Raw genomic sequence first — 17,080 nt, forward strand, 5'->3', positions numbered from 1 at the left:
CTATCTTTCTTGCACTGCTCTTCCTGCTGGTTTGTGTAATATCTCCAAGCTTGCAGATGACACTAAACTGAGTGGCGGTGTGAGCTGTGAGGAGGATGCTAAGAGGCTGCAGGGTGACTTGGATAGATTTGGTGAGTGGTCAAATGCATGGCAGATGCAGTATAATGTGGATAAATGTGAGGTTATCCACTTTGGTGGCAAAAACATGAAGGCAGAATATTATCTGAATGCCGGCAGATTAGGAAAAGGGGAGGTGCAATGAGACCTGGGTGCCATGGTACATCAGTCATTGAAAGTTGGCATGCAGGTACAGCAGGCGGTGAAGAAGGCAAATGGCATGTTGGCCTTCATAGCTAGGAGATTTGAGTATAGGAGCAGGGAGGTCTTACTGCAGTTATACAGGGCCTTGGTGAGGCCTCATCTGGAATATTATGTTCAGTTTTGGTCTCCTAATCTGAGGTGGGACATTCTTGCTATTGAGAGAGTGCAGTGAAGGTTCACCAGACTGATTCCTGGGATGGCAGGACTGACATATGAGGAGAGACTGGATCGACTGGGCCTGTATTCACTGGAGTTTAGAAGCATGAGAGGGGATCTCATAGAAACAGATAAAATTCTTACGGGACTGGACAGGTTAGATACAGGAAGAATGTTTCTGATGTTGGTGAAGTCCAGAACTAGGGGTCACAGTCTCAGGATAAGGGGGAAGCCATTTAGGACCGAGATGAGGAGAAATTTCTTCACTCAGAGTTGTTAACTTGTGGAATTCTCTACGGCAGAGAGTTGTTGATGCCAGTTTGTTCGATATATTCAAGCGGGAGTTAGATATGGCCCTTATGGCTAAAGGGATCAAGGGGTATGGAGAGAAAGCAGGAAAGGGGTACTGAGGTGAATGATCAACCATGATCTTATTGAATGGTGGTGCAGGCTCGAAGGGCCGAATGGCCTACTTCTGCACCTATTTTCTATGTTTCTATGTATATTGTTACAAGGTCCTGCTGTGTCTGAGCCTCCTTTTCCATACAAACAGACGTCCTTGAACAATCCAAGTTCCAAACACCTTTTGATGCATATAACACAAAGCAAGACTACACCATATGACTTTCAGTTCTTCAACTCTCGCCTCTTTCAGGGCCTACTTCCCTTGAACCTCCCCTCTCATTTTCAGCAGGCTGGGGGAGTCACCTTCCACTCCAGGTGCAGATATCTTTAATGGGGAGGTTCTTAAAGGGGCCATATTGTTCCTCTGGGCTCCGGGTCCTCATCAGTCTGCTACAATATGTGTGAGTTGCTTTCCTGAGTTAGGCGTTGTATATGTGTAAGCTGTTTTGCTGAGCTCGGGTGTTGTATATGTATAAGCTGTTGTTTTGCCATGTTGGGGGCTGTGTACTTGTAGATTCTTTGCGTAAGCTGTTGTTTCAGTTTTAGGTGCAATATACAAGTAACCCATTGTTCTCGCCCTACTGAAGTGTGGCTGTGATCGGAAACGGGCAGCAATTGCAGGATCTGATATATCCAAAAGAAGGAAAGTGGCATACACTCAGAACAGCCACAGTTGATGGGTAGGGTGCAGAATGAGTTCTTGATTCAGAGTACAACTCCCTCTACACTGTCCCATCAAGCCCTTCCAGCTCAAGTACAACACAAGTTACATACAGGATATAGCTACCTTTAAACCACTCCATCAAGAGCTCCCAGATCATGAACACCTTTGTGTAGATACTGAGTAAAGCTACCTCTACACTGTCCCAACTGTATACTTTAACCTCAATCTGCGAAAAGTTGGTGCATGTTAGATGATGAGCTATTTCATGTGCCACTCCTGCTCTCCTTGTCACCTCTGTGAACATAAGAAAGGAGCAGAAATAGGCCATACGGCCCCTCGAGCCTGCTCTGCCATTCAATAAGATCATGGCTGATCATCGGCCTCAACTCCACTTTCCCGCCCGATCTCCATAAACCTTCATGCCCCAAAAATCCAAAAATCTATCTATCTCGGCCTTGAATATATTCAGAGACTCAGCATCCACAGCCCTCTGGGGGAGAGAATTCAAAAGATTCTCAATCCTCTGAGTGAAGAAATTCCTCCTCATCTCTGTCTTAAATGACCTACCCCTTATGCTGAGACCACATCCCCTAGTTCTAGACTCTCCAACCAGGGGAAATAATCTCTTGCCATCTACTCTGTCAATTACCTTCAGAATCTTGTATGTTTCAATGCGATCACCTAAACTCCACAGAGTATAGGCCCATTCTACACCATCTCTCATCGTAGGACAGCCCTTGCATCCAAGGAATCAATCTAGTAAATCGCCATTGCACTGCCTCCAAGGCAAGTATATTCTTCCTTAGATAAGGAGACCAAAACTGTGCACAGTACTCCAGGTGTGGTCTCACTAAGGCCCTGTACAATTGTAGCAAGACTTCCTTACTCTTGTACGCCAATCCCCTTGAAATAAAGGACAACATGCCATTTGCATTCCTTATAGCTTGTTGTACCTGCATGCTAACTTTCTGTGTTTCTTGTACGAGGACACCCAAATCTCTCTGAACACCAACATTTAAAAGTTTCTCACCATTTAAAAAATAATCTGTTTTTCTATTCTTACTACCAAAGTGAATAACCTCACATTTCCCCACATTATACTCCATCTGCCACCTTACTGCCCATTCACTCAGTCTATCTATATCCCTTTGCAGACGGTTTATATTCTCCTCTTACTGACCCACCTAGCTTTGTATCGTCAGCAAACTTAGATACATTACATTTAGTCTCTTCATCTAGGTCATTAATATAGATTGTGAATGGCTGAGGCCCAGCACTGATCCTTGCGGCACCCCACCAGTTACAGCCTACCAACCTGAAAAAGACCCATTTACCATTACTCTCTGTTTTCTGTCCGTTAACCAATCCTCTATCCATGCTAATACATTATCTCCAATCCCATGAGCCCTTATCTTGTGTAATAATCTTTTATGTGGCCTTATCGAATGCCTTTTGGAAATCCAATTGCATTGCATCCACTTTATCGACTCTGCTAGTTGCATCCTCAAAAAAACGAATAAATTTGTCACACGATTTCCCTTGCATAAAACATGTTAACTCTGCATAAGCATGTCTTGATTTCTAAGTGCCCTGATACTACTACCTTAACAATGGATTCCAGCATTTTCCTGATGATTGATGTCAGGCTAAGTGACCTGTAGTTCCCTTTTATCTCTCTCCCTCCTTTCAATTCCTTTACATTCTCTCACTTCCAATCTGCTGGGACGTTCTAGAATCTGGGGAATTTTGAAAGAATATTGCTATCAATTTAGTGCTCAAGTGTAAGCTATACTGACCGGGAGATCACCGGTTAAATTCCTTTGCCTGTACTAGGTCATCTCAGCTGGGCACCAGTTGATACTCAGTGCCACTTAGTTTAGGGAGGAGTAAAGTTCAGCCAAGGTGCCTCACTCCTGATTGGCATCCCTTGATCCTCACTGGGAAGTATGTTTTTTAGACTTTGGGCAAGGGCAGGCTCCCTTGGCTGTGTAGTCTGAGAACACAGCAGTGTGTGCGGCAGTGCCTGTCCAAGGGCAGCAGCAAGCAGTGCCCGTCCGAGGGCAGCAACAGGCTGTACCTGTCTGAGAGCAGTGTGTGTGGCAGTGCCCGCCCGAGGGCAGCAGCAAGCAGTGCCCGTCCAAGGGCAGCAACAGGCAGTACCTGTCTGAGAGCAGTGTGTGCGGCAGTGCCCGCTCGAGGGCAGCAGCAAGCAGTGCCCGTCCGAGGGCAGCAACAGGCAGTACCTGTCTGAGAGCAGTATGTGCGGCAGTGCCCGCCCGAGGGCAGCAGCAAGCAGTCCCGTCCAAGGGCAGCAACAGGCAGTACCTGTCTGAGAGCAGTGTGTGCGGCAGTGCCCGCCCGAGGGCAGCAGCAAGCAGTGCCCGTCCAAGGGCAGCAACAGGCAGTACCTGTCTGAGAGCAGTGTGTGCGGCAGTGCCCGCCCGAGGGCAGCAGCAAGCAGTGCCCGTCCAAGGGCAGCAACAGGCAGTACCTGTCTGAGAGCAGTGTGTGCAGCAGTGCCTGTCCAAGGGCAGCAGCAAGCAGTGCCCGTCCAAGGGCAGCAACAGGCAGTACCTGTCTGAGAGCAGTGTGTGCGGCAGTGCCAGCTCGAGGGCAGCAGCAGGCAGGCTTGGCCGATTTTTAATGGCCGCACCTCATTAGCCTGCTGCTTGCTGACATCCCAACCAAAAAGTACAGGAAGCGACTGCTGTTGCAGGGGACCCAGGGGAATGGCTCCCAGCACAAGGAAAGTGCTCCGGGAGGGGAATCCCGGTTGGGGAGGAGATGGAAGCCCAGGGCAGGAAACGCCCAGCTTTCCTGTCTGGCCTGAAAGATTACTCGTGCTCCTCATGGCCCACAAGGAAACCTATTTTTTTTAAAGAACTTAAAAAAATAAATAATTACATTCCTGGGCCTTTTCTGGCCCTGGATGCTGTTGCCAGCAGAGTTTGCCTGGTGGGGAGGGCACCACTGCTCTCCTGCTCAGGCATTCAATTAAAATGGCAGACCGGCCCCAATGAGCTCATCGGAGCCCAATCTGTATATTTAAAGAGGACCCCACTGACTTAGGGTGTGGGTAAGTGTCATATTAACTCCCCCCACAAAGTTTCCTTCAGGTAGGAGTAGCTAAAATACCCCGCTCCCCCAAACTTTCTCGGTTATCATGTAAACAGCATATCGAATTAAATTCTAGAGAGTAGCCATGCAGCAGTAGCCAGCAAGGGTCAAAATCTTTGTGTGAGAGAAGGGCTGACAACTGGGAAAGTGCTTGCTTACACGCCTTGCACGGAGCGGGGCAGTAGTACAGGCCATTTTACCATGTTTGCAATGACTTCAGTTTATTCAAGGGGTTGCTTTGAACTTCTGCCTATTTTACCTGCACCTCTCGCTGGTATTCAGCAGTTAAAACCTGCTGGGGGTTCTTTTATCCGGACACTGTGGTGGAAGTATCAGGCATGGTGTCACCAGTCAGCTGGACTAGGAGCTGGAAGAAGTTGTAGGTTTGTGTTGCTGAAATCCACTGAGCCGCTGATGAATTAAAAGAACCCAAGGTGCACGTTGAGATGGTTTGTGAGAAGTTTTCTGTGTGTTTGACAGTGGCTCGGACTGCTGTGTCTGCCCAGCCACTGTTGCCAGGGTAAGATTCGTTATGCCCTGCCTCTCTCGGATCGCCAAACCACATGCCTCAGCCCACCAATGAGAAGCTGGCAGCTGCGATGTCATTGACGCCTGCTGAACGGCGTGTGGCGGAGCCTCTGGGCTACTTATCCTGAGAACCTCACTTCCCTCCTCAGCCACAACGTGCAGGTAGGAAAGTGCTTTGGCTTTATTTGGATTATCCCTGAATCCTCCTGGCACCGTCCCAAGACCTTTGACGCCTTGCTGTGTGATGTGCTGGTCTTAGTTTGGCAGATCAGTATTTTTAAATAGAGCCCCAAATCATGCTGACACAGTATTGCATAAAATGTTCCATATACTCTGGTCAATGAACTAACTGGTCTTCTATGATGTCTCTTCCTGCAGGAAACCTACCTGGAAAGATGGAACCACTGCCACATGTGTTCTGCTGGTGGACAAGGATTTATACGTTGCAAACCTCGGTGACAGCAGGGTATGAAACTCTCACCAATAACAGTGATCTGTGCTGGGGGGATCCTGATCTCTTGATGCATAATAATCCATACACAATGGCCCTTCAGCTCTCTCACCTTCTCCTCGGCCTTTCTTGTTTTCTCTTCGCTCTCTTGCTCTCTCTTTCTTCCACCCCCTTTCCAGTTCTATGGCTATTCGCTTTGCCTCCTTTGATGGAAAATCACAGGCTGGGGAAGTGCACTTTCACAAATGTGCTCCCTTTATGTCTGTTTGTTCTCCTACTCCACTTTCTGTTCACTCTCCCTACCTCAATCTCTGTTTTCTCCCTCTTGTTATCTCTGTTCTTGTGCTCACTCGTTATTTCCTGAACCTATCTCTGCTTTTTCCCTCTCCCATCTCTTTCCATTTCTCTCTATCTCATGCTCTCTTCCTCCTCTCCCTCCCTTACTTTCTCTCGCTCCCCCCCCCCTCCCCTATCCTTCTCCCTTATTTCCTCTTCCTGTCTCTCTCCCTTACTTCCTCTCTCTTTTTCTCTCTCCCTTACTTTCTCTCGCTTACTTCCCCTGTCTTTCTCTCTCTCTCCCTTACTTTCTCTCTCACTCACTTTCCTTTTACTTTCTCTCTCGCTCACTTCATCTCTCTCTCCCTCCCTTACTTTCTCTCTCTTTCCCCCCTACTTCCTCTTTGTCTCTCTGTCACTTACTTTCTCTTTCTCTCTCCCTCTCCCTCTCTCTCTCTTTCTCTCCCTCTCTCTCTCCCTTACTTTCCCCCTCACTCTCCCTTACTTTCCCCAAAGAGGAGGAAGTAAAAAAGCTGCAGAGGGATATAGACAGGTTGACTGGGCAAGAACATGGCGAATGGAATACAATGTGGGGAACTCTGAAGTTATCCGCTTTGGTAGGAGAAACAAAAAAGCAGAATATGTCTGGGATGATGAGAGACTGGGAAATATTTGCACCGGGTGTCCTTGTACATGAAGCACAGAAAGTTAACAGGCAGGTACAGCAAGCAATTAGGCAAGCAAATGGTATGTTAGCTTTTGTTACAAAGCGATTAGAGTATAAGAGTAAAGAAGTCTTGCTACAATTATACAGGGCATTGGTGAGATCACACCTGGAGTACTGTGTTCAGTTCTGGTCTCCCTACCTAAGGAAATACATACTTGCCATAGAGGGAGTGCAGTGAAGGTTCACTAGACTGGTTCCTGAAATGAGGGGATTGCCCTATGAAGAGAGATTGAGTAGACTAGGCCTATATTCCTTAACAAGTTTTTAAAAATTCATTCCTGGATGTGAGCGTCGCTGGCAAAGCCAGCATTTATTGCCCATCTCTAATTGCCCTTGAGAAGGTGGAGCTGAGCCGCCGCCTTTAACCGCTGCAGTCCGTGTGGTAAAGGTTCTCCCACAGTGCTGTTCGGGAGGGAGTTCAAGGATTTTGACTCAGCAACGATGAAGGAATGACGATATATAATTCCAAGTCAGGATGGTGTATGACTTGGAGGAAAACTTTGAGGTGATGGTGTTCCCATGCGCCTGCTGCCCTTGTCCTAGGTGGTGGAGGTCGCGGGTTTGGGAGGTGCTGCCAAAGAAGCCGTGGCGGCTTTAGAAGAATGAGATGTGATCTAATTGAAATGTATAAAATTCTTAAGGGGCTTGGCAGGGTTAATGCTGGGAAAATGTTTCGCCTGGTTGTAGAATCTCGATCATGAGGTCACAGTCACAGAATAATGGTAGGTCATTTAGGACTGATGAGGAGAAATTTCTTCACTCAGAGGGTAGTGAATCTTTGGAATTCTCTACCCGAGAGCTGTGGATGTTCAGTCGTTGAGTATATTCAAGACAGAGGTCGATAACATTTTGGGAACAAAGGGAATTAAGGGTGAGGATAGGGTAGAAAGGTAGAGTTGAGGTAGAAGATCAGCCATGATCTTGATGAATGGCGCAGCAGGCTCGAAGGGCCAAATGACCTATTCCAGTTCCTATTTCTTGTGTTCTTATGTTCTTAAGTGGTCTGAGAGGCCTTTTCTGAATTCACATGATGGGAGTAGCAAGACCACGAGAGATGGCAAGGTCGAGAGGGTGGCCGTGAATATGGGTTGGGGAGTTTACATGGAGGAAGACATTAAGGGATGATAGGATGTTAGTGAACTCCGAGGAGAGAGAACATGATGAATTGAGATGGGGGTTGAAATCACTGAGGATGAGAAGTCACTCGGTGCAGAAGCTGAGGGAGAAAAGCAGTGAAGATATCTCGATAATATGTTTGTGGTACTTGAGTGGGCGGTAGAGAACTAGAATTTTAAATGAGAGGGGTGGAATAAGGCGAGATGCTCAAAGGAGGAGAAAGCGCAGGAGAAGTAGGGGGACAGACCAAGGTATGATTTAGGGATGAAAGCCACACAGCCATCACTGGCTTCTGAGTGGGGCAAGTGATGGAAGGTATAGTCGGGCGGGGAGGCTTCATTTAAAGTGTCATCACCCCTCAACCAAGTTTCCGTCAGGGCCATAATGTCGAAGCAATCATCCACAAGGGCCTTGTTCGCAAGTGAACAGACATTCTGGAGGGAGATGCAGTGAAGGTCAGTGATGGCTGACCCACTGCCAGGGTCCACAGGTTCAGCGCTAGGAGGGGTGAGTTGGACAGGGAGAGGAGATAGGCAAGATCTCTCTTCTCTTTTCTCTTCTCTTTTTTCTTCTCTTCTCTCTCTCTCTCTCTCCCTTCCCCACTTCCCCTTCTTGTATCTCTCTCTTCCTAAATCTCCCTCTGATTTCTCTCCCTTTCCCTTGTATTTAGTACAAGTCAGCTTGACTTTTTTTTCACCCCTTCACATTCTGTCATTTCCCCCTTTCATTCTAACATTCCTTTTCTCTACTTTCATTTCTCTTTTTTCCCCCTTGTTCCACTCTATCTATCTGCCTCTCCTTTTAACCTGTCGTTTGTAACCATTTGTCAGAGTTCTCAATGGGGGCACCCTTACCTGGTTCCAGCGACTGTTCACAGTAGTGGAACAGGGAGAGAGAATTCTTCCCCAGGTTGTTAAAAACACACGATGAGAACTGAATGTTCCATTATACCTAGCAAGTGATGGCTATATAAGACCGTGGATTCCTTGTCTCAGCTCAATGCTTACAGGCTCTGATTATCAGTTACAGAGAGACGACTACAATCTTGTGTGTTCTGAGTGTTAAATTCAACAATTCCAGAGTCTGGTACTGACTTCAGGGTGGGCGTCAGAGAGTTTAAGATGGACACTGGAACTTGAAACTTAGCAGGGAGTCGTGTGGCAGTGAGCTTTACAGAATGTGCTGCCAGTTAACGTCTGGGACATACTGTTCCCTCTTTTATAATTGGGATTCCTCACATGATGTGATAGGCAAACAGTCCAAAACGTATTGAGTTGGATTTGGTAACATTAGGAGAGGGGGGAAGGAAGGGAAGAGAGAGCTTATATTGGCAGGCTGCCTTTCATCAGTGCAGCATGTACGAGGAAAGCTCTACCTTACTAATTCACTGTGTACAGGGGTCTTCCTTTCATAGGATTACATAGGATATATGCATAGAAACAGGCCATTCGCCCCAACCAGTCCATGCCAGTGTTTATGTTCCACTCGAGCCTCCTCCCGTCTTTCGTCATCTAAATCTAGCAGCGTAACCTCCTATTCCCTTCTCCCTCATATGATTGTCTAGCCTCCCCTTAAATGCATCTATACTATTCGCTTCAACCACTCCCTGTGGTCACGAGTTCCACATTCTCACCATTCTCTGGGTAAAGAAGTTTCTTTTGAATTCCCTATTGGATTATTGGTGACTATTTATATCGACGGCCTCTAGTTATGCTCTTCCTCACAAGTGGAAACATTCTCTCTGTATCCACTCTATTAAAACCTTTCTGAATTTTAAAGACCTCTGTTAGGTCACTCCTCAGCCTCCTTTGTTCAGGAGGAAAGAGACCCAGCCTGTTCATCTTCTCCGCACCCTCCTGAGTGCCTCTATATTCTTTTTATAATATGGCGACCAGAACTGTATGCAGTACTCTGGGTGCGGTCTAACCAAGGCTCGATGCAGGTTCAGCACAACTTCTGTACTTTTCAATTGTCTACCTCCAGAAATAAACACTAGTGCTTGGATTGCTTTTTTTCATGACCTTGCTAACCTGTGTCACAACTTTGTGATTTGTATATTTGTACTCCAAGATCCCTTTATTTTGCTACCCCACCTAGACTCGCACCCTCCAAGTAATAAATGACCCCCCTATTCTTCCTACCAAAATGTTATACCTCACATTTATCGGTGTTGAACTACATTTGTCGATTATATACCCATTATGCAAGTTTATAAATGTCCTCCTGTAATTTGTTGCAGTCCTCCTCAGTATTGAATAACCGCCCCCCCCCCAAATTTGGAGTCGTACGCAAATTTAGAAATTGTGTTTTTGATTCCAAAGTCTAAATCATTAATTTAAATTGTGAACAACAGTGGTCCCAGCACTGATCTTTGTGGAACACCATACCCACCTTCTGCCACTGTGAATAGCTACCCATTACCCCTACTCTCTGCTTTCAGTCTTGAAGCCAGCTAGCTACCCATTCTGCTACTTGCCCGCTGACTCCGCATTCTCTGACCTTGTTCATCAGTCTATCATGGGGTACCTTATCAAAGGCCCTTTGAAAATCGAGATAAATTACATCGACTGCATTGCCATTATCTATTCTCTCTCTTACTACTTCAAAAAATTCAATAATATTGGTCAAGCAAGACTTTCCCTTTTGAAATTCATGCTGACTATTTCATTATTATATTTCTGGTTTCTAAATGTTCTTCTATTTTCTCCTTTAGTAGGGATTCCATTAATTTTCCTACCACCGATGTTAAGCTGACTGGTCTATAATTCCCTGGACAGGTTCTATCCCCCTTCTTAAATATAGTTATTACATTAACTATCCATCAGTCCTTCGGTACTACACCTTTTGCTAATGAGTTATTAAATATGTGTGGTAATGCCTCTGCTGACTCCTAGATTCTTTTAAAATGCGCGGATGCAATCGATCTGGACCTGGGATTTTATCCTCTTTGAGTTTGTTTAGTTTATTTGAGATATCTATTCTGTTTATTTTAAATGCACTTATCTCATTACTAATCTCATCATCCAATGTCCTGTCCATCTGTTATTTATTCTTGGTAAATACCGAAAGAAAATTAATTATTGAATATTTTGGCCATCTCTCTACGTTATCTGTGGTATGATCCTTCCTATCCCTTAATGGCCCTATTCCCATCCTAACCTTTTTTTATTGATGTGCCTGTAAAATGTTTTACTATTTTGTTTTATGTTCCTTGATAATTTAATTTCCTCTTTGCCTTCCTAATTGTTTTTTGACCTCCTAATCTCTTTGTATTCTCGCTTATCATGCACTTCCCTGCTGTCTATGTTCTCAATATATGCATTTTTCCTGACCCTCAATTCTTCTCTTAGGCTTTATTAATTGATGGAGTTTCATTAGGGTTTAGTTTCATCTTTCCTTTTAGAAGAATATATTGTTTCTGCACTCTGTTGATCACCGTTTTAAATGTTTCCCATTGCTGTTCTACATTGTTGTTTGCCAATATTGTTGCCCATTTTATTTTTTCAATTTATATTCTCAGCCCCTCAAAATCAGCTTTTCTCCAACCTGTTACCCTTATTTTCGTCATACTTATGTCCTTCTCAATTATCACCTTAAAGTGTAGTATATTATGGTCACTATTGCCTCGATGTTCCCCTACTTTTACTTTCTGTTCTGATTTATTCCCCATTATTAGATCCAATCGCAAATTCTCACTTTATGGGCTTTTTACATATCTGGTTAGAATGGAGTCCTATACACATTGTAGGAACTCCATTCTGTTATCCCCTTTGCCTACCTCTTCTGTCCAATTAATATCAGGGTAGTTGACATCCTCTATGGTTTGTATTCATTTCCCTAACTTGTACGCACATTTCTTCCACCACCTCCCTGCCCCGCGGGGCGGGGTGTGGCGTGGAGTGCCCCGCGGGGTGTGGAGTGGAGGGCCCCCCCCCCCCCTGCGGGGCGTGAATGGAAGCCATCCCCCTTGCATAGGGTGAATGCAAGGCCCCATCCCTTGGCACGATATAAATAAGTAGGTTCACCTCCTAATGTAGAGCGTTTAAAAAAAAAAAGCAGCATTTATATTTTTAATCTCTGGATTGCAAAGGTCTTGAACTTTAGTGTTTAGGGGTTTTAGGCATTGTCTGAACCTCTGATTTCAATCCAGAGTTAAATGTTTCTGCCACTATCTTTTATCCAACATGTAACAAGGCTCTTGATAGAAGATAACGAATGCTTTGAGATAAGCTGGCTGGAATAATTTCAATACATTGACACCTGCCTGACCCATGCTGATAACTGTTATCTGTGGCTACGTGCAGTATAACAGCAGCTCCTTTGTTTAGGTGTCTCGATTGCTGTTGGATATTATTTTATATTTACATGTTTTATACTGCAGCCACTCTCTCAATTTTTGCTCTGCAGGTTGAGATTTACACTGATCTCCTTTAGTAAACAGATTGAAGGCAAGTTCAGCATAGTTCAATGTGTTCCACCATTTTTGGAATAAATTGTCATGTGAAAATATTCAGTGATGTTGAAGCGAACTTCTTATCAGACAGAGACTCCCCATGTGGCATCTCCATACTGCTCCAGTGATGTCACTGACGGGAGAGGGCTCTGTGTCCCGGAGCAACTCCACTGACTTTAATGAAATCTGCAACTTTGAAGTCGCCTAATATCCAATCCAGAGGTGCCGGGCTCTGGGGACATAAGCTACCAGCTTGTAGCTTCAAATACGACCTGTAGAACAGGGTTTCAATGGAGTAAAGCTCCCTCTACACTGACCCATCAATCACTCCCAGGGCAGGTACAGCACGGGTCAGATACAGAGTAAAGCTCCCTCTACACTGTCCCATCTAACACTCCCAGGGCAGGTATAGCATGAGTTAGATACAGAGTAAAGCTCCCTCTACACTGTCCCATCTAACACTCCCAGGGCAGGTACAGCACGGGTTAGATACAGAGTAAAGCTCCCTCTACACTGTCCCATCAAACACTCCCAGGGTAGGTGCAGTATGGGTTAGATACAAGGAATAATTCCTCAGCACTGAGCTCTCACCAGGGAGCCTCGTTTACTGGGGGCATTGGCAGTATAGATCATGGAACTGTCACAAGAGAACCCATCTCCTTCTACACTGTTCCACCAGAACTCTCAAAACAAGCAGAATAAAGCTTTCTGTATTCGACTTTAATGATTTCTCTCATTGCCTGAGGTGGAGACTGCCCCTGTAGTATATGTGGGATGAAATTCAATGCTTTGCCGCCTCGCGGGGGGCGTGCTAACGCGGCGCAAATGTGTTACCGGGCACGGTGATGGCAACGACTCCTGCCATATTGGGCGGGAGTTTAGCGGCGGCGCTAAGGCTTTGTGCCCCGATCCCCTGCGGGCCAAGATCGTGACATAATCATAGCGCACCTCCCCCCATTAGCGCCCCGCCCCCCCCAAATTGAGTTTCACCCCATGCAGCAGCGCTGGGCAAAAACATCGACAGCTGCAGGAAGCGTGGATCGGGCGGCCGGCCGCTACCGGGGCCATAGTTAAAGGCGAGGTAGCCGAGGTAAGTAAAAAAGAAACTTACCTCGGTGCTGCTCCGTTTTCTTCGCGGGGTCCTTGCTGCTTGAGTGCTGGGCTGATCGCGTGGCATCCCTGCTCCCTGAGTGGTTCATGCAGGTCCTCTTTTCATTGCTGAGCCTGCAGCGTTGGCCCTTCCCGTTAAGGGAGGGAAGGGCCGTCTGTAGACGGCAGTGCTGCATGGCCCAGCTGCTGAGGCGTCTGCCCTGTTAGCTCCAAGAAGCAAGTGGAGCGCTTGATTTAATATTTCACTTTCTTCCAGAAGCGCTAAACTGAATTTTTTGAGAAGGGGGAAAACTTTAGCGCCTGGTTCTAATTTTCCCATCTCTCAAATGTTACTGCTCCCAAACTGGGCGATAATGAATTTCTACCTGTTCCATTTGCATCTTTACGGCCTCTTGGAGTCAGATTGAACTGCTTGTGCTAAATTGTGGAGGTTTTGTATGTGAGCTCATGCTGATTCACTCCAAGATTAAGACAATACAAAATTCATATCACTTTAGGAGCCTCACAACGGACAGAGAGAAAGAGGGGGCTGTCATTCCATCAGCAGGAAGTGTATTTGAACCTTGGGTAGTAAGTGAAGGACAGTTTGCCGTGTCATCGACCACAGAGACACTAAAGAACATTGTTAATTACCTATTGGTTTGTATAGTTTAAGAATGTAAAAGTTATTATTTTGCCCTTTCCTATTAAATGTGTACCAAGTAAATAGGTAAAGGGATGGTTCCAGAGTGCAGCGAAACCACAGTTAGGCATTTACTCTGAAATCTCATTGTTGTTTGAACCTTGAGCTTGAATTTCGTGACAGACTCTGTCGGTCTTGAATAACCATCATCTTCAGAAAAAAGTGTTTTGGTAAGCCATTTCCTCATTTGTTTACAAAGACTAAATGTGCAGGTCAGTGTCTGTCAGCCCCTTTCCCTGTGGCCAGCCTGAAGCGGTGCAACCCCCCCTAGACATGATCTCACTATCCCTTTCATATCCTATTGAAATATTGACATTTGATCTCATCACTGCCTTAGCAGGATGATGATCGAGGTCCCATACTGTAAGATCATGGCCCCGTGGATGAGGTGGGGCCCTCCTGCAGTGATTTTGTCTGGGGAAAATTCATAATTAAGAACAGCAAGCCTATTGGATGATGCTGTGCGCCACCCTGTTGCTGCGGTAGTGGAGGGGATGGTTGTCGTGGCGATCCTGGCTGTGCTGTTGAAACACCGAACACAATATCTCAGCCACCCGCACGGAAAAACAAACCGTGGAATTTGTACAATGAGCTGCCCGGCTGCGGGCACCCATCGCAATCCAGCAGAGAAGGAAACCAAGGCTCCTTTGTGTCTGACTTGTGATGTGGTGATCTAAAATGCTGCATATTAATGATCATTAATTGCTACTAAACTGTGAAACTAGATGTAGCTGGTCTATCTAAGTAACAAAGGCATTGTGTTTCACATTTCCTTATTTGTACTGGTGTCATAATGATTCATTTGAATATCTTACATAAATGCAGCAGTAGGTATAATCATGGGATGATGTACATGGGTCGGGGTGATGTACAGTCTCAGTGTGATGTACATGGGTCAGTGTGTGTCCAGTCTTGTGGTCATGTACATGGGTCAGTGTGTGTACAGTGTCAGGGTGATATACATGGGTCAGTGCGCATACAGTCTCCATGTGTGATGTACATGGGTCAGTGTATGTACAGTCTCTGGGTGATGAACATGAGTCAGTGTGTGTACAGTCTCAGTGTGTGATGTACATGGGTCAGTGTGTGCACAGTCTTGGGGTGTGATGTACATGGGTCAGTGTGTGTACAGCCTCTGTGATGTACATGGGTCAGTGTGTGTACAGTCCCAGTGTGATGTACATGGGTCAGTGTATGCAGAATTTTGGGGTTATGTACGTGGGTCGGTGTGTGTATCGTCTCAGTGTGATGTACATGGGCCATTGTGTGTGCAGTCTGGGGATTATGTCCATGATTCCGTGCGTGTACAGTCTCAGTGTGATGTACATTGGTCTGTGTGTGTACAGTCTCATGTTGGTGATGTACATGGGTCAGTGTGTGCACAGTCTCTGGGTGTGATGTACATAAGTCAGTGTGTGCACAATCTCGGGGTTTGATGTACATGGGTCAGTGTGTGACCAGGCTCAGTGTGATGTACGTGGGTCCGTGTGTGTACAGTCTAGGGGTAATGTACATGGGTCTGTGTGTGTACAGTCTCAGTGTGAAGTACATGGGTCAGTGTGTGTATAGTCTCGGGGTGTGATATACATGAGTCAATGTGTGTACAGTCTCAGTGTGTGTACATAGGTCGGCGTGTGTACAGTAGTGATATATTCATAGAGCACAGCACATACACTTTCTATAATGACAGACAGCATCTCAGAAGTTCCGGAAGCTTCTGGTCAGCTGACTCATTTGTTCACTTTTAGTTGCAGTAACACATTACATCCACATCCACAGTGTGGAGCTACAACATTACAAGCTTACAGACATTACAACAGTCTCAGTGTGATGTACATGGGTCAGCCTGTGTACAGTTTCAGTGTCATGTACATGGGTCAGTGTTTGTACAGTCAGTGTGTGCACAGTCTCGGTTATGTACATGGGTCAGTGTGTATACAGTCTCAGTGTGATGTATGTGGGTCAGTGTGTGTGTGTGTATTCTTGATGTGTGATGTACATGAGCCAGTGAGTGTACAGTTTCAGTGTGATGTACATGGATCTGTGTGTGCACATTCTCATAGTGATGTACATGGGTCAGTGTGTGTACAGTCTCAGTTTGTGTACAGTGTGGAGGGGTGTGATGTACACTGGTCAGTGTGATGTACACTGGTCAGTGTAATGTACACGGGTCAATGTGTGTACAGTCTCTGTGATGTACATGGGTCAGTGTTTGTACAGTCTCGGGTTGTGATGTACACGGGTCAATATGATATTCAAGGGGGAGTTAGATAAGGCCCTTGCGGCTAATGGGATCAAGAGGTATGGAGAGAAAGCAGGAAAGGGGTACTGAGGTGAATGATCAGCCATGATCTTATTGAATGGTGGTGCAGGCTCGAATGGCCGAATGGCCTACTCCTGCACCTATTTTCTATGTTTCTATGTTTATAGTCTGTGTAATGTACGTGAGTCAGTGTGTGTACAGTCTCTGGGTGATGTACATGGGTCATTGTGATGTACAGTGTCAGTGTGTGGTGCAGCAGCTCAGAGTGGGAAACCGGAGAGTTTGGTAAGTGGGAGAGTTCGGTGAAGTAAGGAAAACGAGGTGGTGCTTTGCCTCGTTTTTCCTAACTTTTCCCGCAGAGTGATGGCGTACCTGAGCGGGAGCAGACCAAGGCCCAAGAGTTGGGGATAAAACTCGCAGCAGACCTGCAACTTCTAGGAATCTATTGCGGCCAGTGTGATCTCCTGGACTAGTTTCGATCGCCTGGTTGGGTCGGAGAGGAATTTTCCCAGATTTTTTTCCCCAATTGGTCTGGGTTTTTATCTGTTTTTTTGCCTCTCCCAGGAGATCTCATGGCTCTGGGTGGGGAGAACTCTGCAGTGTGACATCACAGGTAAAGCGGCTAAGTAATTGGTGGTGATTGTGGGCTAAGTTTTTCTTTGAATTAATATAATATATAAATTTTAAAAACTAACCTTTATTAAACTAATTGAATAAACTATATAGGGTCAATACTTTGATTAACACTAAACTAATTAATTAAATAAAATAATGGGAAAACAGGAGATGTGTTGCTGCTGCAATATGTGGG

At 45.8% G+C, this 17,080-nt stretch overlaps 1 protein-coding gene across 2 annotated transcripts in view; it reads left to right on the top strand.

Annotated features, from left to right (window-relative positions):
• Positions 1-17,080, top strand: part of ilkap (integrin-linked kinase-associated serine/threonine phosphatase) — a 116,575-nt gene that overhangs the window by 30,503 nt on the left and 68,992 nt on the right. For both annotated transcript variants that reach the window (XM_070882202.1, XM_070882203.1), the window contains one exon: positions 5,570-5,657. In XM_070882202.1, coding sequence (XP_070738303.1) covers positions 5,570-5,657 — 88 coding nt within the window. The remainder of the gene's footprint in view (positions 1-5,569; positions 5,658-17,080) is intronic.

The sequence above is a fragment of the Pristiophorus japonicus genome, chromosome 6, assembly GCF_044704955.1.
Source record: "Pristiophorus japonicus isolate sPriJap1 chromosome 6, sPriJap1.hap1, whole genome shotgun sequence".
NCBI lineage: Eukaryota > Metazoa > Chordata > Chondrichthyes > Pristiophoridae > Pristiophorus > Pristiophorus japonicus.